Genomic DNA, 20431 nt, shown 5'->3' with positions numbered 1-20431 from the left:
TACAGCGCACGCAGACACAAATGGCAGACATTGTGTTTCAGCAATGCAGTCTATTGTGGATTCTACATCAACACATTTGGCCAACATAACAGACTCTTATCTCTCTTGTTAAATTTTATACATCCTTCATCTCCCTTCTTCTAACTCCTTGGTGGCATTGTGAGCCATACATGCCTTCTGTTTAGGCACTGTGCTTCTCTGCACGAAGCCAACTGTTCTTCACTTAACTGATTCACATTCATGTGGATGTGGCTTATATGTAACACCTTTAGCCTTTTGTTTATCTGCTGACTTCTCCTTGATGTCATTTTGCCCTATCTCCCGTTTTAAATGTCTCTAAGATAAATAAAGATTAAAAGCTGGTGTTAGACGGCTTGTTTTCATTCCTGAAAAAGCCCAGAGAAAAAGAACAAGGTCTAGCCCGCTGTTTAGAGAGCTTCTTACACCTTTTGTGTTTCCCTGTCCTTATTCAACACCCCCACTGACCTAGAAAATGCTAAGTTTGAGTCTTCCTGTACCAGTTACAGCTTCCACACTGAAGTTTGTTCCTGTTAGGTCTTCTGGTCATACTTAAAGGGGAACACCATTGTTTTTACATTGGGCGCTTGATTTTACGTTATTACATCATGTTCTACTCACCCATATGAGATTTTTGTCATTTGGAGCCGTTCAACAAAGCGTCATACACGCACCGCTTTGTTTTTAAAAGATATGAATATAAAAAATATAACCGCGGATGTCTGGGGGACAGTGATTCGCCTACAAGTTATGAATGCTGGCGTACCATGAGTGATAAATTATGAACAGTTCAGTTTGTGCCTTCAAGTCGTTGCCCATAGGAAGACGTTACTTGGATATAACCTAATGGAATATTTTCAGAACAGCTCCAATTGACACAAAACGTATATGGGTGAGTAGAACATGATGTAATAAGATAAAATCAAAAATGAAATTCCCCTTTAAGTCTGGTGTGTTTGCTGATAGTAAAATGTTGGATATTTGAGTTTCTTTATCATAGTTGCTCAGTAATGGAAAGTCACCCTAATAATTAACCTATTCAATCATTTGCTGACAGATTCTTCAGTTTATCTCTCATTAGATGAATAAAGTTTAGTCATATCTAACACCTAAAACTAGCCTTTATATTTCTCAAGGCTTCTTTTATGCTATCCACATCTCTATGGCGATGATGTCTCTCTGTGTTCAGCACTTCTGCTTTAGGCTTAGAGAGTTTTTTTCCTTAATGAATTTTTCCCTAATGATATTGCCCTGTCAATTTCAACACTGGTATTATTAATTAATTCAGTCAATATTAGATACCCAACACATGTGCCTTACAGAAGGTTTTATGTAGTTCTGTCATTCTCTTTGTAGAGATACATTTTATTATGTAATTATACATTAGATATTTTACATTTATAGGCAGAAAGTTGTAAGTTTTATCTTACTACTCCATAAAGCCTGCTGCTACTGATTTTGTATTGTTGAATTCAAGCATAAATCGATATTTAACTTGCTTTCCCAGATTATTATATACATTTGTTATATGTTGTTGGATCTCATTTAGAAGATGTCCTTATGGTTTTTGTGGTATGCGCCTATGTTATGTATAATATTAACTAATCTTTGAGTGGAAATTTGTTTAGCTGCTGTGTCCAGTACATTTATGCTGATGTATTTAAGTCTATAATATTGAGGAGAAATGTCTGTTTTATGTTTTGCATGTAGACAACTTCTGAGTAGTTTAAAACAATTTAGGATTACTTACATAGTCCTTATCAGGATCTTCTGTATTTCGCGAACATAGTCATAAATAAAAGCAAAATTTTACCTTTTTAAAACTTTGCAGCAGTTGATGTCATCTGTTTTAAGAAGAACTTATTTTGTGTTTGTTCTCAATTTTTATTTTTTCCAGAGAAATTCCAGCCTCTCCGGGAGCACGAGGGGAATGTACCAAGTCTCAGAGAGACACTCCTCTCCCAGCACAGGGTAGGTCAGAGACTCTCACCTTTGGTCTTAGATATAATTCTCTTTACCTAATGCATAGTAATCATCATGGGGAAAGGTGACAGTTTTTTTCCCAGCCGCCCCAGGTAAATTGATTATTAAAACCATCCTACCTTGAAATATGATGCCCCCTCTTGTGCATTGTTTAAGATGAGCTTCAAATCAGGATCCCAGAAAAGAGAATTGTTTTACATTTATAAATAAAACGGAAAACAGAATTATTTTACATTTATAAATAAAACGGAAAACAGAATTGTTTTACATTTATAAATAATTTTCTTTGGTGTTGCATACCACCAATAGACAAACATACAGTGGACATGAATAAATGTGGAAAACTGTAATGTGGAATAAAAAATGCAAGGTATATAAATAACATCTTTAAAGATGTTATATGAAAATATTCCTTTATTCTTCCTCCAGTTGTCTATTTTTTTGACTTACCTTTTGAACAGCACAATCTAAATGTTCTATATTGTAAATGAAAATCAATGCATTTAGAATTTGTGTTTGGTCCTTGTAAACTCATGCATACACATGACTTCAGATAGTCATCTTTGAAAATACATAAGTTTAGAACTTAGGAATATAAGATAGAAAAACACAACTTTGCATTGATACAAGTTCAGGGATTTGTGAATACAACTCACAAATCTACAAATAAAAATCAGTATGTGTATGAATGACAAGTTAACACGATTAAATCACAAATTTATGAGTCCAAATTACAGATTTATGCATAAGAATCATATATTCATGAGTGCAAATCTCAATCTTTCTGCTCCAGACCACTAGAGATAGAAACCTGTCAGCTGATATAGACCAGAACATAGACATCACTACCAGTTAAAATGTTTGGAGCAGACCCTTAGCATAAACAGAAATGGGAGACCTTCCAGAGAAAGGAAGAAAGCAAAGGTAGGATTTCCTTTGAAGCTTTTTTAAACTCTTAATCTCGCTTAGGATCCTACTTATGTCTTTACTAACAGTCCACTTCTACACTGCAAAAATTATCTAGAAATAAGTAGTAATGTCTTAAATAAGTATATTTACCTTTAATTTGTGTAGGTAAATGAGATGATTTGAATGAGTATTTTTACTCTTAAAATAAGATAATTAGATAATATACACTTGATATAAGACAATGCACTTGTTTTTCTTATTTTAAATGTGAATTGAGGAGGTAGGTGTTTCACTTACCGCCTTATTTCAATGAAAAATGACTTATTTAGATTTCAATTCTTGCAGTATATGAGCTAATGGTCATCTCCTCCTAGCGGTCTGAAGCATTTCCACCATGTGCTGCTAGTTTGCAGCTTTGCCTCACTTGCAGTCATCTTTGCTGCTTGCAGAATTTTCCTTTGCAAGTCTTTTGTGTTTTAGCTTCATTTATGTATTTTGCAGCAGGTTTCGTGTTAGCAACATGCTTCCACTTTGCTGCATTCTTATTTTTTTTGTGATTGCAGCTTTTCTTATCTTGCAGTTGTTGTGTGCCTTGCAGCATCTTTTCTCCTCCTGTGATTTATTTTTTGTGTTTGTCTCCTTTTTGTGTTTGTTAGTCTAATTTTAAAGTATACAGGACCTTTTGAATGTGCTGTAGAGTTATGTATGTACTCAACATTTGCGCCCCTTGGCCACCGTACCCTTACCACTCATTGGAATATGATACACCTTTATGTTGGTTACCAAACATCACACAATCTCTTGCTTGTTGGTATCATTTAAGAATAAGCACCATTTTGGAAATCCAACCCTGTAGTCGAATCACTGCAGATGTGACAGTGAAAGGTAGATATTGAATGTCTTATCCATGTTTAAAAATTTGCAGTGTCATCTGCATACTGTTAATAACTCAGTGAACATATTTGAAATCTGGGTCTCTGGCACCAACTTCACACACATGGCCATGCCGTAGTACTCTGACTAACCCAACTGTCATCCCCTGGTCGTAGTGAATATATTTCCTGTCGTGACGTCAGGCCTTGCCCATTGAATCACTGACAGACACGGACACACTTTGTTGCCAGTAGATGTCTAGGCCTCCTGTCTTGGGTTAATAAAAGCTCTTCACTGGGGATCAACATGTTCTCCTCTCTTGCTGTTATTAAGCATCACTATGAAAATTTGGAAGCAGTTTTTATGACTTAATAAGTATGACTTTACCAATGAGAGAATTTCTTAGAAAATGAACCTTGAGGCGTGTAGGATTTTTTAGAATTTGGTGCATTTAATTGAAGAATATAGATTAAATAAGACATTCTGTATCCTTTATTGATTAATTCATTTAGCTTGTACTGTTTGTTTACTCACAGTACAAGCTCCAGTACCGACAGGGTTCGATAATGAGCTACATTAGTTGGTGTTTATTTATATTTCATTTTGAATATTTACTTGAATTTGAATTTTTAGAATTTTTTTTATTTTTATCGCTGAACAGTCATCGTGGGATTGGTTGGTTTTGTTGGTTGAATATTCCGCTTTTATTTTCGGTAACTGCAGTATTTTTCTTTCGTAGCCTTTTTCTGCTGGATGTGTTGATTTGCCTCTTGGAGTTTGCATCATTCATGTGTTTGATGCATGTTTTTCTCTTTTCAGCTTGTTTCTTTTGGCGTGCATTTCCACCTGTTGGTTTCAATTGAGAGCCCATCCAACATCCCAGATACACAATTTTTAAATGAAACATAAATAATAAATAAATAAATGTTTATTATTATTTTCACTTAACTTCTATTAGAACAGCTGTCTGAATTTTAATTAAAAGCAATAAGATTTGCATTTCCTGGTTGATGAAATCAGTTTTTTTTTTCCAGGCCTTTGCCTGGATTTTTGCAAACAGAGTGTTGATTATCTTCATTTCTATATCAAAATTACAATGGTTTCAGTCAAGCTTGATTTTTGTTATCAATTAAGACTAAGTTGAACTCTGATTTTGAGATGATACAGATGTGCTTGTCAAATAAAACTAGAAAATCCTAATGATGATGTTCAAATATCCACTCGTTGTTCTTCTGCAGAGCATCAGGAAGGATAAAGACTGTCTCTCAGGGTTCTGGAGGTTATGGCAGTGATAGCATCGAGATGCATCCCATGGAGGATTGTCCTGAGACGCAGTACTATCACATGCAGTGCCAGATGGGCGAGGGTGGCTACGAGCGCTCCCCTGGATGTGGACCTAGAAATTGGGGACTTCGCAAACAGGCCATTCAAAACTGGCAGCGACGACCATACAGGAACAGCACTGAAGGCGAGGAGGGGGACGTTTCAGACGTTGGTTCCCGGACTACAGAGTCTGAAGTGGAGATGTGGGAGCAAGAGAGGAGAGCTGTGGCTGAGGTTCAGCAGTCTGCAGTACCTTATTCTCACCACAGCAGGGCAGCGTATCGCCCCAACACAGGTAAAAGGCTGCTCTGGGATGATTTACATTCTGTTTCTCACCTGCCACCCATGCTTGTGTCCTGAATCCCAGAATAAAGGGGCTGGTTTTCCAACTTTGTTTGTAATTAAAAGCAGATTCAACTTTCAGAGAAACAAGCAGAACAGTTGCACCTAAAGTAGACAGAGAGCCTTACATAGGTATTTGCATCCCTTTCTTTGGATTTTACATTTAGTCATAAATACAAGTATCTTTATTTCCCTTAATTTACGTATTAAACCATCTCTGAGCAGTGAGACATTGTGAAGTTGGTGAAAGATTAAACAAGCTTTTCTTTTATTCTTACAAATAATAAGTGCATTACTTCCTGTTTCAATGAGTCCACATGAATTAGGGTGTTTTAGAACTTTTTTTTGCCCATCCTTCATTGCAAAATATTTTGATCTCAATTAATGAAATGTTTTGTTTTTTTTTCCCACTGAGTACTTATTTAGACTGACTGAGTCATTCCATCTCATGAACATGATTTGATTTGATCTGAAACCGTTTGGTTGGATACAATCGAGGTTCAGAAAGTACAAATCCTGTTATAACCATTTGCTTCCAGCCTCAAAACATAGACAGAAAATGATTGCCTGGTAAAGTGAATGATGAAGGGGAACTAGGCAGGATTTTTACTTTCTGGACCTGGAATGTTTAACTCTAAAATCATTCCCCTGTAGTTCTTGCTATATTTTTTAAGTCAGTTTTGATTGTAAATTGACTGAACTTTCAGAGAAAATTATTCTAAACATGCAGACCACTCAAAGCTCTGGAGATTAGAACCATGTTTAACTAACAGTAATCAGGAGATGATGAACAGATCAATAGGACATTTGAACATAGGTGTTTGGGTAAAGGGCACATTAACACTGTGCAAGGGTGAGAGCTGGAGTCAGACCCAAAGCTTAAAGACAGCAAGATAACTCTTCTACCTTAAACCACCATAATCCCATTATCTTTACGGAAATCTCAGTTATAAGTAAGACACTTTTTCAATAAAGTAAGAGATAATTCCGTCTTTGTAAGTTTATTTTAAAAGAAAACAGCTTCAGGAACACAAAGTCAGTGAGTGTACTCGGAACAGAAAGCTATCGCACCCTCCATGGTTCTTGCAGCACAAAGCAGAACATAGAAGAGAAGCAGATATGGGGAGGTTAAACAAAGCTTCTCCAATCAGGGACAAGGCAATACACCAACACCACATATCTTAACTGCAAAAAGATACAGTTTGCAGCGTCCTGAAACAATTACACTCCTTCACACAAAAATACAAGATCACTAAACTTCAACATACTCATTATTTTGCTATGAAAGAGAATGTATAACCATGCATGACATTTCCCACTAAACTGTCCCTACTGAAAAAACAGCAACCCCACAGCATGATGCTGCCACTTGCTGCAGGTCTCGTTGTTCTTCATATGTTGTTCCCTAGATTACTTTTTGGCAAACTGCAGACAGCTATGACTTTCTTTCAACAGCTGCTTTTTCTCCCACTGTCTTTGCTCGATGAATTTAGGTGGATGGCCATATCTTGGTAGGTTCTCAGCTAATTGTTTTTTTTTTAGATGATGATTCAAATTCTACTTAGTCAGGTATTAAAAGCTTGGAAACTGTTATAACCTTACCCTGATTTAAACATCTCCAAAAATTAAAACCACAGACCTGAGCGCTGTGCTCCTGTGTTTTCACAACCTATTCAGATCTTCGCGAAGCGGCTGGATTTATGCTGAGATTGATTTTGTCAAATTACGTCCAAAGGAACTGTTTAGATTTTCAGTTTAAGTAGTCTTAGTTGCAAGAATACAAGAAAATTCCTGGGCTGTTCCTATGTTTCTATGAAGATTTTGCTACATACTAGATAACCACTTATTGCTGCACAACAGATTGTGCATTTCTCTGTTAGCATCATGTCGTGCCAACATCCTTACAAACCCTGCTGCTGCACTCTGCCTTTCCCATCTGCTGTGGACTTATCAGGTGGACCGTGGCAGACTGGAACTAGAAGAATCTGGGCCATGGCTTAGTGACAAATTCACATGTACAAATTTGTCCTTCTCCGTAGCTGTAAAGTAGTTTTTTTTGTCCCATGTTACATGTTACTGGCACCCCTCTGCTCTGACGCAGTTCTCCTTATTAGGAGAGTCTTTGCCAGAGCTGTTGGTATGTATCTACAAGCACACAGGCATGTTTTTTTATAGTTGGTCGGGCAGTCTTGAGTGTAGGAGGTGTGCGTGTGTGACCGAGAGAAAGAGTCAAATAGTATGTACTGGTTCACAGCCCTGATGGTTTCACACAGATGCAATCCAAGGCCAAAGATGAAGTGAGTCATGGAAGAGACATGTATTGGTAGAGTTAAGGCAGGCTGGGATTGGATACACCATAACAACAGCAATAATTGGAAAAAAGTGGTATGAAATAAAGCAAACTAATTATGTAATCTAAATTGTGGCTCTTTGGTTGGACACTAGCACCACCATGTGACAAGATATAAGCTTCCACTACATGATTCCCAGGATTTTAAGTCTCATCAATGGGTAAGCACACAGTTTACCTATTGGTTTTGTATTAGACTTATGTATTTAAAAACAAACACTTTCAGAGGAACTACTGTAAACGTCAGAGCTCAGTCTAAAGAGGGACAGAACCTGTCTATGTGAATAACAATCCTCTTTTGGTTTGAAATGCCAGAAATACTTTAAGCACTGTTCCACTCACCTTTAGCTGGATTCTCTAGTGAGAACCTCTTTTTTTTCCATAAACCAGCATCATAATTAATGTTAAATGACCGATACTGACTGCTATAACTTCACAGAACTTTACCTTCGAAAATCGAAATGACCCTATTGCTAAAGATTGACAGTGATCCTAAACTAGTTTTGAGGCAACATTGGAGACGAAACTGTTGAAAGCAGATGTTTACATGCCCAGTAAGAAAAGACATATCAGCCTTTTTCATCACCGTCCTCCACTAAATCACACCGAATGTTTGTGTTGGTTAACCAAAACCAATGTGCAGTGATTAGTGCAAGGCTGATGAATTAGGCTGGTAGGTTTCAGGGTCGGTTCTAGGCATATTGGCCATTGAATACACTATTTTCTGTGGTGTACTTTTTATTTTTTATTTTGTTTATGTCTTTGAATTTTGTATGTAAATGTCTTTTGAGCTAAGAAGTTCATTTTCTTTTCATGTGAATAGTGTACAGATTTACATTTCTTGTTCTTTCTGCTCCGTTTTAACCATGATCTCTTTTAGTTGTTACATGAACTATTCATGTTAATAAGAGAAATGAAATAAGTTTTGTCCAACTCCACAAAAACAGATCCCTGAAGAAAAGCTCTTATTACATTTCTTAAGGTTACTGGGTCAGGGGAAACCCCCTGACCACATTTAGTGGCAATCTTTCCTTGGGGGAAATAGAAAATAATAATCATAAAACAAATATATTCTTAATCTTAATAGATGATCATTATGCATCTTAAACTGAATTGAGCCTAATAACAATAATCAAAAGGTCAAATATATTCTCAAAGATTTTTTTTTTCTTAAACAAGATCAAGATAAATGGTATAGAAAAGCAGAAGTTTTTTTGTTTGTGTTTTTGGCTCATTTGCATACTGATTGCTGATTGGTTGTTTATTAGAAGGGGAGGGGTAGCAGTTTGGTCTGTACTGACTGCAAACAGCCAGGACAAAATCAGTCATCCCAGCATGGTGCGCCGCAGAACCTGAGTGATGTTCCTCAACTTTTAGCAAGTTTGAGTTGAGCGGGCAAGGCATTTATTTGAGGAGGTGCTGCCCTCTCTTGCCCCCGCATTTAGCCGGCCCTGGTAGGTTAGCATTTATTGTATTACTTTTTAATCATCGGATGATTGACTGAACAATGCTTAGTGGGATGCTCCCAGCTTGGGATGTGACCTATGTCCTCAGTGCTTTTGGGTACATTTTACCTGTGAAGTGGAAGAAAAAATTAAGCACAATTTTGTTTAGAGCTGTATAGATTCACACAACAAACTTTTTGGAGCTTCATTTGAAAAAAACTTTGAAGAATTGTGTTTCATTTTTCTTCCACTGCACAAATTATGTACTGCTTAATCTTGGCCTAAATCAAGATGCAATACACTTTAGCCTAGGGTTGTTATGTGACTAGATTATTTTTCAGGGCTCCGTAAGTAAATATTAAAGGTCTGACAGGCTGTTGTTGCTGCAGGTCGGTCTGAAGTGGTCTACAGCAAGCCATGCCGTCATGAAAAGAGCCCTTCAAAATCCAACGAGGTGATCAGTCCGGAGATCCTGAAGATGCGCGCAGCCCTTTTCTGCATCTTCACCTACCTGGACACGAAAACCCTCCTGAGAACTGCCGAGGTCTGCCGCAACTGGAGGTTTGTGGCTCGTCACCCAGCTGTGTGGACCAGAGTGCTGCTGGAAAATGCCCGTATTTCTTCCAAGGTGCAGAGTCGACGTTCATTCGTTATGCTTCATTTAAAGCAGAGGCTTGTGGAACAGTGAGTTTAATTGTTGTAAATTGTTGTTTTCTAGTTTCTGACCACATTGTCTCAGTGGTGCACTCAGACGCACTCTCTCATTCTGCAAAACCTTAAACCAAGGCAGCGAGGCAAGAAGGAATCCAAGGAGGACTACCTTAAAAGCACACGGTGAGACACAGCTGTATTTGCTGTTTCTTTCGTAGATTAAAGGTTTACCTCCTCTTAGGTATTTATTTCTGCCCTGTGTGTTGCCGTGACTTGATTAACCCCATTGTTTGCATAACTGCTGGGCTGAGCGATTTTTCTGAACAGCGACTGATGACAATTGATGAATACTGACGTTTCAATGCAGTTCATTATCCCCAGTGTGTCAAATATTAGTTTTTATTTACCGGAAGGAAACCAGCTACATTGAGTCAAGCGGGGTGTTGTTTGTGTGAGGGACATAAATTTCAGTCTGTAATGTTTTGCTCTGAATATGCCTGATGATTACTGTAAAAAGCAGCAGCCGCAGAGCTGCTAGGATGTTGTTGTTAGAAGTGAAGTATGATTAAAAATGACCTTTATTTCTGTGTCTGGCATTTTTTCTTCTTCTGACCTTCTCGTATATTTTTGTAAAAGTGGCTGTCTCGAGGAAGGTTTGGAGGCGTTGTTAAAGGCCACAGGAAGTAACCTGCTGATACTAAAGATTTCACACTGTCCCAACCTGCTGACTGATCGCTCCCTATGGTTGGCCAGCTGCTACTGCCGCGCCCTCCAGGCCGTAACCTACAGGTGAAACGCCCGCAGGCGGACCACAAACTTAATCTATTTTACTTTATCCTTTTCATTTTAAATCAGGCTTATGTACAATTAGATTTTTATGTTTTATGTGACACTGCTCTTTTGTTATCTAAATGTATTCCACATTCTAATAAATCACTGTTACTATGGTAACAGAAAAAAGAGGTTGAGTAAACTCTCTTTGTGAAACAGAAACTTTCATTTCAGGTTTAGAAAACTGAGTTTTTAGTAAACCTGCTTCATGAAACAAACCCTTGGACAGCTGCTGAATAAGCAGCCTTCCCTTTGATTTTGTTTACTAAAAAAATACATTTCTAAATTTAGATTTTTCTTGCATTGGTCCTATGTAATACTATATTCATCTGATAAACTGAATTTAGGGTTCTCATTAGCTGTAAGCTGTGATCAGCAAAGATAAGTAAATGCTTTAAGACACCGCATGACTTAAGGCTCATTATGCTTGACACATTGATTTTTATTTTATTTTATTTTATTGTGCCTCTAGTTATACTATTTGATATATGGTTAAGATGTTTATCACTGCGTTAAAACATACATTTTGTGGATAGGTAGAAGGACGAACGATGGCCATAACTTTAAATTGTGTATTTTTACATGGTTCCAAGGAGCGCCACAGACCCGGTTGGCCAGGAGGTCATCTGGGCCCTCGGCGCTGGCTGTAGGGACATTATTTCACTGCAGGTGGCGCCACTACATCCATGGTAAAGTAATGTAACAATGAGTAACAATATGTCATATTAAGAGCAAAACTAGTGTAATGAACAACTTTTCATTAGTGTTTTGTTGCTTTCAGTCAACAACCTGCACGTTTCAGTAACCGATGTCTGCAGACCATTGGAAGATGCTGGCCACATCTCCGTGCTCTAGGTGTGGGTGGAGCTGGATGTGGGATTCAGGGACTGGCCTCACTGGGTACATATTGCACATACAGCCAAATTACTGCATTTTTGTTGCTGCTTTTTTTGGGTTACTTTACCTGATGCCATTAAAAGCATGGGAGCATCTGTTGACAGGAAAACATTTGGTTGTGTACTTCACAACTTTGGTCTAAGAAATGTCTAGAGAAGTTTGAAATTTTTATTATAGAAATATACAATGCTATACCCCTTTATTTATAAAGAACTTCTAAAATAACGAAGGTCGTCTAAGTGCTGTACATACAATTGAATACAACAGTAAAATTAAAGTAGACAAGCATAACAATTGTTAAAATAGTTCAAATTAAAGTTCATTGAAATAAATCAAACGTAATTGAAGTAGAAGATAAAAATAAAATACATAAATAAAAATAAGATCATGCTCTCAGTATGAAGAAAATGCCTCAGCAAACAGCAATGTTTTAAGAAGGCCTTAAACTCTGAAAGAGAGGAGGCTTGTCTGACATCCAAGGACAGATTATTCCACAACCAAAAACAACTAGAATAGAAATGAAACTGATACAATAGTAAACACAGAAAGACACGAATCAAAGTATAACTGAAAAGTCAAAAAGAAAACTTAAACAGAACCAAAAAGGGCAGAATCATGACAGAAGGTTAACCTAAAAAAAATGAATAAAAAGGTTGTGAAGTAGCTGTTGAGTCACAGAGCAACCATAGGTTTGTGTTATGATTTCTGGAAAATATGGACAATAAAACCCAACTGGATTCATTTGCTGTTCTGAAGTGGCCAACCTGTTCTTCCCTCACACTTTTCATAAATCTCGGCTGTTCTTCTTTCCTTCCCATCGGTTCAGCGAGGAACTGCATGCGTCTCCAGGTATTGGAGTTGGACCATGTCAGCGAAATCAACCAGGAGGTGGCAGCAGAGGTTTGCAGAGAGGGTCTCAAGGGTCTGGAGATGCTGGTTCTTTCATCTACACCAGTCACACCTAAAGCCTTGCTTCACTTTAACAGTGAGTGTACAATCATTTTATTTTTATTTTGTGGGGTGGGGCTGATTCATATTGTAATCTGGTGTCCATTTCTGGACCATGTGGTAATTTATGTCGTTACACAATTGATCAATTCTCACTAACAAACAAAATAATCAGATACATTTCCTCTTTGAAAATTCTCCTTCCAACGACGCAGGTGTTTGCCGCAACCTTAAATCCATCGTTGTGCAGATTGGTATAGACGACTACTTTGAGGACCCCAACAGCCCAGAAGCCAGAAAGCTGTTTGATGAAATGGTGAACAAGCTGCAGGTAAACAGTCTCTCTGGGTCTCACAGGGATTCAGGTTCCCCCAAAGCTGCTGCTAACTGAGCATATATATATTATATATATATATAAAACAGAGAATAGTTCTTGACATAATAAATGGATTATTTTGAGTTAAAGTTAAAAAAAGCATCTAATTTAAGTCCTGACTCAATCCTGAAACTTCTTGGTTTGGGATGAGTAGGACGGAATGTTTGAGCTGATTTCATGCCACATGATTGGACATGTTGTTTTGATGGGTCAGACTGACGTGTGTTATGATGAAGTCAGGGGAATGACTTCTCCAAATCATGCTTTAAACATACTAACCACTAATAATACGTGTGCCGGGTAAATTGGCCTCAAAAAAATGATTCCTACTGCCTGAACTTTTCCACATCTCATTGTATTACAACCACAGACCTCAGCTTAAATTATCCTCGATTTTATGGGATACAAAAATACAAAGTAGGGAATAATAGTTAGACGACGGAATGTAGATGATTTTCAATAAATGCTATAAAAAAAGGCTGACAAGTGTGACATTTGTTCTTAGCCTCCTTTACTCCAATAACCTTTGAATATCATACAGAAATGGGAAGAGAATGATGCAACTGCATACCTTCCAAGACGCCACCATCCATTGAAACTGACAGACTGGGCAAGGGGAGCCTTAAGTGCTTAGCAACTGTAGAAGAGCCATAGAGATCCATTGTGAGGGTAGGAGAATCTGTTGGCAGGAAAACCATTAGATGTGTATTGCACAAACCTGGGAGTTTGAATTTGTACTTATGTAAGAAGAATAGCCTCTTCTGGTCTCTGCTTAGTGAGACTAAAAAGGAATTACTTTAGACAAACAACTACACATCTAAATTTTAATATTTTTTAGATTAAAAAAATAGTTAAAAACATTTGTTTTGGCTTTCTGCTTCACAGTAATGTCTGTTTTTTTTTATCTTTCATACAGAATCCTAATGTTAAAGTTTGAATGTGAAAAAAAAAACTTTGGCAGTGCACTGCCCTGTTTACAGAAGCCGTCCCCTAAAGGTGTCCCCTTTCCTTTGTCTCTCTCCTGTTTTTTGTGTTTTTTTTTTTTTTCAGGCTCTGAAGAAGAGACCAGGTTTCTCCAAAATCCTCCATGTGAAAGCAGACAGCCTCTGCTAACGTCCTTTATGCAGGTTGCTTAAGGCAGCAACTACAGATTGAGTTGATCGGCTGAACACAGGTAGCTTGGGCCCACCTCCTGGGGGTAGAGTGCATTTGGGGCACAAGAAACAAGAAAGTTTAAATAGATGAATACAGAGCAAGGATGACAAAGGATATTAAAACTAAATACAAATCTGAAACCAAACGGCAGCAGACTGGATAAAAATGGGCTAAATGTTGGTGTGCCTCTGATGAACAACCGGTTTAAACTTAAAGAAATCCAACATTATTTAAACTCGCCTCTCATGCACATTCTCTCTAAATGTGGAGTTTCTCATCCAGCAAACCCAGGTCAGTAGTGGGGCCTGCATTTACCCTTCTGCATTATGCTTGACACAGACTTGCTTCAATACCAACTGCAGGCGAAAGATAGGGATCATATGCACTTTCCACAGACGTATATGTTTCTTCTTAGAGCATTATAACAGGGGCTTTATGTTTGGGTGTGATGTAAATAAACAAATGCTTTTCCCACTCTGCCCCAACCCCAAAAAACTAGCAAAATCCACATTTTTGAGCACTTACTACTTCCTGGCACTGTGAGGGGGGCCCTGCCCTGTAACACACATTTACCATGGTACCGTCAGATTTTGCCGGCAGTATTGCCCTCTACTTCCTTCTTTTAGCAAATCCACTTCAACCAATTTGGATTCAGACTTGTTGATCTCTGTTGTCACAAATGGACCTGTTTTCACTGGAGAATGGGATGGAGTATCCTAAGTCGCTGGTGCCATTTGTTGCGACCTTCATCTATATTCCAGTGAGTGTTTCCCTCTCTGCGGTGTGCCAAATAGAAAATGAAGAGGAAAGAGGCAAGTGACTACCAAAAGGCCTGAATTTGCTACAAGCAGAAGTAGCTCAAACTGAATATAAAGTGTTGTGTTTGCTATAAAACAAATTACCCAGGTGTGTACAGGTGTTGAAGTGTTTGTTTTCATACTGAACAGTGCCATTTGCATCACAGGGGCTATTCTGTTTAGTTGGGTTCATTATCTGACCTGCTTCAACCCTCTTTTAAAGTTTACTTCCACCCAGTGGTGTAGAGATCTCCTCAACCTGAGGAGATCTGGGGCTTGTCTTTAGCTTCAGATTATGATCTAAGGGATCAGGTCTTTAAATTAGGAAATGTGTATTGCAGAAATATAAATGAGATTAGCAGTACCCTTTGAGGGGAAGACACACTGTTCTGTTCATCCTCTGGTTCTAGTTCCACTCTGCTTTGGTGGAAACATAACCCTACTGGTCTGATGGCTTTGTCTTGATCTGGAAGTTTCTTGATGTGTTTACCAGGCCTTAAAAAAGGATTCAGTTTTTTTTTTTTTTTCTTTTGACAGAATGTAACCCCCTACTTTGGACCAAAAATGGTTTGTATTTTGGTGCACAGAGTTTTCATTCTCTAACTTTAGTGAAGTGCAATATTTCATTATTCACCTTGACTAAAAATGCACAAAATCTGATAGGACTATGCTGACATCAGTCTAAAGGCAGAATATGGCAGTCCTTCCTTTTTTTTTGCAGCATGTTGCTTAGAGGGTTCCTACACAGTCCTCACAAGTATAGAATTTGCAGCTGACAGTCTTGAATTGTATGGGGAAAAAAGGCTCCAAATGTGTAAAAATATTTGCTTTATCATAATTAATTTAAAAAATGGAAATGAAAGAAGTATAAAAGAAAAACATTCAAAATGACTGTTTCATTTTCATGGTCTCCACATTGAGGCATAACTTTTTGAAAGAAGAGATCAAGCTAGGACTTTTTTAGACTTAAAGGTATAGTAGAGGATGTTCTTTTTCCAGGTGGATAATCAAAATAATTGGTCCCCCTAAATGTCAATAATTCTGATATGTTTATGTAAGCCCATCCTTTGTGCTCATCCCCATTTTTACTTACCGGTGGAGTGAAAATGGGGAGAGTAAACTTGTATTGTACCCACGGGGAGCAAAAAGCAGTGATCATCTATCCGAACGGTAAAGTAAGTTCACTGTGCTCGTATAAATCTAAAGTCTCCTATATATAAAGTCTACTATATAGTCCCCGCTCTATATAGTGACTGAGGGATTTATGGGTTAGGGTGGATGTTCGTACACATTAAGCTTGTATAAGCGATGCAAACAGAAACATGCACTCTCCTATGCATTTAATAGACGTTCCCTCGGGAGCGGGTACATGGTTGTGCATGTTTGTTTTTTTTTGTTTTTTTTTAAGTGGAGAGGATGGGTCTTCTCAAAAATTCACGAAAATCCTCCACTATACCTTTAATTGGTTCAAATAAGCATAGTAGCTCATTGTTCCAAACCTTTGAGCTTCAAAGTCTTGCCACAAAGTAATATCCAAATTAGCCCAAAGACGTATCTCTAGATAGTAATATTGATGAAACTGTCTCCACAACTGCCGAACCTTAAGCACAATCCAATCAGGGATATTGTCCTAAAATAAGATAAAATATTGTTTGATGTATCATTGCTGACTTTTTGAGACAAAAAACTTGTCTTGAAATGACATTATCTTTAGATAACGGGACAAGAAAACCGAAGCTTGCCATGGAACCTTATGCTATCTTAAGATTTATTTATTATACAGCTTTATAATGAGAAAATTAGACCAAGATCTTAAGCGTGTAAAACGCTGATATTATCATCTAAACAAAAGCCCAAGATCTGATCCTCTTATGACAAGATTAGTTCATTTTAATAAAAAAAAAAAAAAATGAGCTAAAATCCTGCTATCTTGGGATAGTGAGATAAGAAATTAGCTCTCGAAATAAATTAAGATTGAGATCTTGTTTTTTATGATAGCCTAAATATTTAGATTATAGCTAACAAAATCATTTTATTTCAAGATAATGAGCCATTATAATTGTAAAATGTACGAGCAAGTTTGGGGTGTTATCTCTTTATTTGGCAAAGCAGTCAAGAGAATTAGTCTTAATCTATCAAATCTGTTATGAGAGAAAAGCCTGATCTAAATGTCCCCACAAAGTTAGCCATGAAACCTTCATGAAAACAGTAAAAGCTTGATCTCTTTATATTTGATTTGAATAATTAAACTAATGAGAACTATGTAAACTTGTTACCTTGAGATCATGGCAAAAACAAAACACAGTGGTAAGATTTTTTTAAGGAACTAAATGGAAACTCACTAAAATGTCTGCTTCCTTACAGTTTTATGCCTGTTATGTGTGACTCTGGTTTAGATGTTGAAATGGGTTTAAGTGTTTTAGAACTAATACTCAATCCAAAACACTACAGAACATTTTCTATACATGCTATACAAATTGTTGTACTTCCATGTGATAAATGGAGCAAAAAAGAGAAATCAAGTGAATGTGGAAGTTTGAAACAAATATGTGGGAACCCTATGCTTAACTTGCACACCGTGATCATGTTGGATTATGTGTCTCGTCATCCTGTTGGAAATGTTCTTTAAGCTGTGACTTCACGGTCTCCCTATTTTCATCCCATCCGGATTGATTGATTGATAACTTCCCTGAAGGATGAAGGTTCGTGATGAAAGGGAGAAACTTCACTGTTTAGAATAAAACTAACAGAAAGCACTTGTTGATTTTGAGTTTCTGACAATCCTGCGTAGGTCATCAGCTACCCTGTACATAATGTTTGAAGATTTTAAAAAAGAAAAAGTAAAAAAAAAAAAAAAAGACCAACATTTGATGTTGTTATAACAAGTTGATGAGTCAGAGTGGAAAAGCTGAAGTTTACAAGTCTTCATTTAGAGTCTAATGAAGGATAACGCATAGAGAATTATATTATGTCTAACAGTAGTGTGAAATTGCAGTTGTGTACTAGATACTTTATATTAAATGTGCATCAGATTCATATAGAAATGGAAATTATTTAAGAAGATGATAATTCAGCTATTTATTTCTATATAAAAAGAGCGCTGTGTACAGTATAATGTTGGCATGTTTGTGTTCATGCATCAATCATTGAGTTGCCTTTTTAACTGTACTGCTACTGTGGCAAAAAAACAAAACAAAAAAAAATGGCTATTAGATGTTTAAAGAGCTTTGATTGCCTGCAGGTTAATAATATTCTTCATTTGATCCTGTCTGTTGTTGCACTATAGATAAAAAAAAGAACTATTTCAGATGTTTATTATAAGAGTGTTTTTAATGTTTTCGGGTATTTAAAAAAATGCACTTTTCTTTCTTGAACACTTATTTTTTTGGCCTTTTTGGTCATCTCGATGGACATATGTTTTTGGGATGTTGGTTTCTTGATTATTGGAATAACAGTAATAATTTGCATATTCTTCAAAAGAACAGGCAACATCTCCCCACATCTCTGTGGACTACATTTAAGTGCTTTTTAGGTTGCCAGTATGACCTTATATTTGTATTTGTTGCCATTCTTGTTTGACTTCTGTCCCGTAAATGTCATATTCAGAAGGACAGTATACTCTCTTTTTTGTGAATACAGACTCACTCCGGATGCGGTGGGGCCTGTAGGCCCTAAAAGCATAAAGGCCAGTCACTCTGGGAAAAAAAAAAATGTATTTTTGGCTTCCATCTCTAATGTCTTGCCTTTCTCATTCAAAGTCTGAAGCATCATCTTTATCTTTTCGTTTACTAAACTGTCCTCTGTTACCAGTTTTATCATGCTGTGCAATAGAAAAAACTGTGTGTGTGCTAATGTGCCCATGTATATATTTTATGTATGAATGATTGTACTCTGCCCATTCATCTAAGTGTGTTTTACACATTATACCTCAACATTTAACAGGGCAATTATTAATGATTCATTTTTTTCCAGATATTTAGTTTGTTTCTTACTGCCATCAATAGGTTATTCATTCAAGTTCCTGCTACAACATGAATTCTGTTGATGAAAACAAAAAAACTTTCCCAAAAAGATCGAAAGCCTTCTACGATGACTGCAATAGATGGATTTTCATTCATTTAATGTCATCAATAAAACTGCTTTAAATAATTTTTTCTCCTTTTGTTATGAAAAGTATATTTTGGTATTTAAAAAATTTGATCAAATTTAAACTGTCAGAGGAGGCCAAGGCTACACCATTCAAAAGATTTGTTATCCTGTTATTTTAAAGAAGAATGCTGTATTTACATACCATCTGGTGGCAGAACTGTTGAAATTACCGACTTCAAACTTCATCTCCCAGTAGATAAGATAAAAGGTTCTGAAGAAGTTTACAGCAAAGTTTTGTATAAAAATACCATCCTAAGCTTGAACATGTCAAGGAGCGTTAATCAATGGTTCATCAGAAAACGGGAGGAGTATGACAACAGCAACTCTACAGAAACATGGCCATCAGCCTAAAGTGGAAGGTCCAGCTAGAAGGGCTTGCATGTGCATTCACTGTCTTCCGATTAGCCTACACAGAGACACCTAGGCTGCCCTCTTGCACTTATCCTCCAGCTCTTCTTTGGGAGGAGAGGTGTTACCTGGGAAGCCAAGAGACCAAATCTCTATTCGAAATTGTCTAATAGGTAAGATGTCTTTGGCCAAAGTTGGTAAGTACTGTCTAAATAGTGATGGCGGTAAGGAAGGGGATAGAAAAAATAGCCTGTATGCCTCCATTAAATATGTTACTTACACTACAAAAAATAGAAATCTAAATAAGTCATTTTTTCTTAAAATAAGTGTATTTTTTCTTGAATTGAGGAAGGAAGTAAGACACTTCGCCAATGAAACAAGAAAACATATTAAAAATTAGGGGAAAAAATGCATTGTCTTTTTTCAAGTGCATAGTATCTAATCATTAAGAGTAAAAATACAAATTCTATTGGCAAGTAATCTTATTTACCTTCTTAAATTAAGGGTAAATGCATTTAATGTGTTTTTTCTAGATATTTTTAGCAGTGAGCATAGAGATTTCATGAAGTTCCTCCCTGGCACTAAGGAACTGTAGGGAATCCCACAATTTGCAAGCCACCTTATCTTCCTCACATGGCCCCTTCCCCCTGTAATTAGGGTCTTCAAGCAGCAGCTCCCAACTTTAAACAATGCTTGTCATGATGCTAATAGTAATGACTTCAACCAAGGCAACATCAACAGATGCAGATAAGCAGATAAAGTGTGCAAGGGTCTGCAAATGCAAGGGTAGCTCCGTGGATTGAGAGTTAAGTATAGTAAACGGAAGGTAAAGGGCTGATCCAACCAGACTGAGTAGAAGTGATTTTGACTTACAGGTAAGGATGATTTGTTAAGTTCAAGGTAGTTACCCACTTAGACTGAGGTTGGCAAAGAACATGTCTGTCCGAACTAACTCTTTTAGGGTGTTGTTTACTGACAGAAGGTAGAACCAGATAGTGACTGGGGATAAGGCAGGCAGGTGAGGTGGAGGTAAGGG

At 37.2% G+C, this 20431-nt stretch overlaps 1 protein-coding gene across 2 annotated transcripts in view; it reads left to right on the top strand.

Moving 5' to 3' along the window:
- Positions 1 to 19000, top strand: part of fbxo41 (F-box protein 41) — a 63769-nt gene extending 44769 nt beyond the window's left edge. For both annotated transcript variants that reach the window (XM_015384868.1, XM_015384869.1), the window contains exons 5-14: positions 1916 to 1989; positions 5022 to 5401; positions 9633 to 9871; positions 9962 to 10077; positions 10531 to 10683; positions 11319 to 11414; positions 11507 to 11625; positions 12449 to 12607; positions 12786 to 12901; positions 13997 to 19000. In XM_015384868.1, the coding sequence (XP_015240354.1) occupies positions 1916 to 1989; positions 5022 to 5401; positions 9633 to 9871; positions 9962 to 10077; positions 10531 to 10683; positions 11319 to 11414; positions 11507 to 11625; positions 12449 to 12607; positions 12786 to 12901; positions 13997 to 14059 (1515 nt within the window). In that variant the 3' untranslated portion in view covers positions 14060 to 19000. The remainder of the gene's footprint in view (positions 1 to 1915; positions 1990 to 5021; positions 5402 to 9632; positions 9872 to 9961; positions 10078 to 10530; positions 10684 to 11318; positions 11415 to 11506; positions 11626 to 12448; positions 12608 to 12785; positions 12902 to 13996) is intronic.
- The last annotated feature ends 1431 nt before the right edge of the window (positions 19001 to 20431 follow it).

Source organism: Cyprinodon variegatus, unplaced genomic scaffold (assembly GCF_000732505.1).
Source record: "Cyprinodon variegatus isolate N-32 unplaced genomic scaffold, C_variegatus-1.0 Scaffold326, whole genome shotgun sequence".
In the NCBI taxonomy this organism is placed as follows: domain Eukaryota; kingdom Metazoa; phylum Chordata; class Actinopteri; order Cyprinodontiformes; family Cyprinodontidae; genus Cyprinodon; species Cyprinodon variegatus.
The sequence above is the reverse complement of the archived record's forward strand: the minus strand, read 5'-3'. Positions and strand labels throughout refer to the sequence as shown.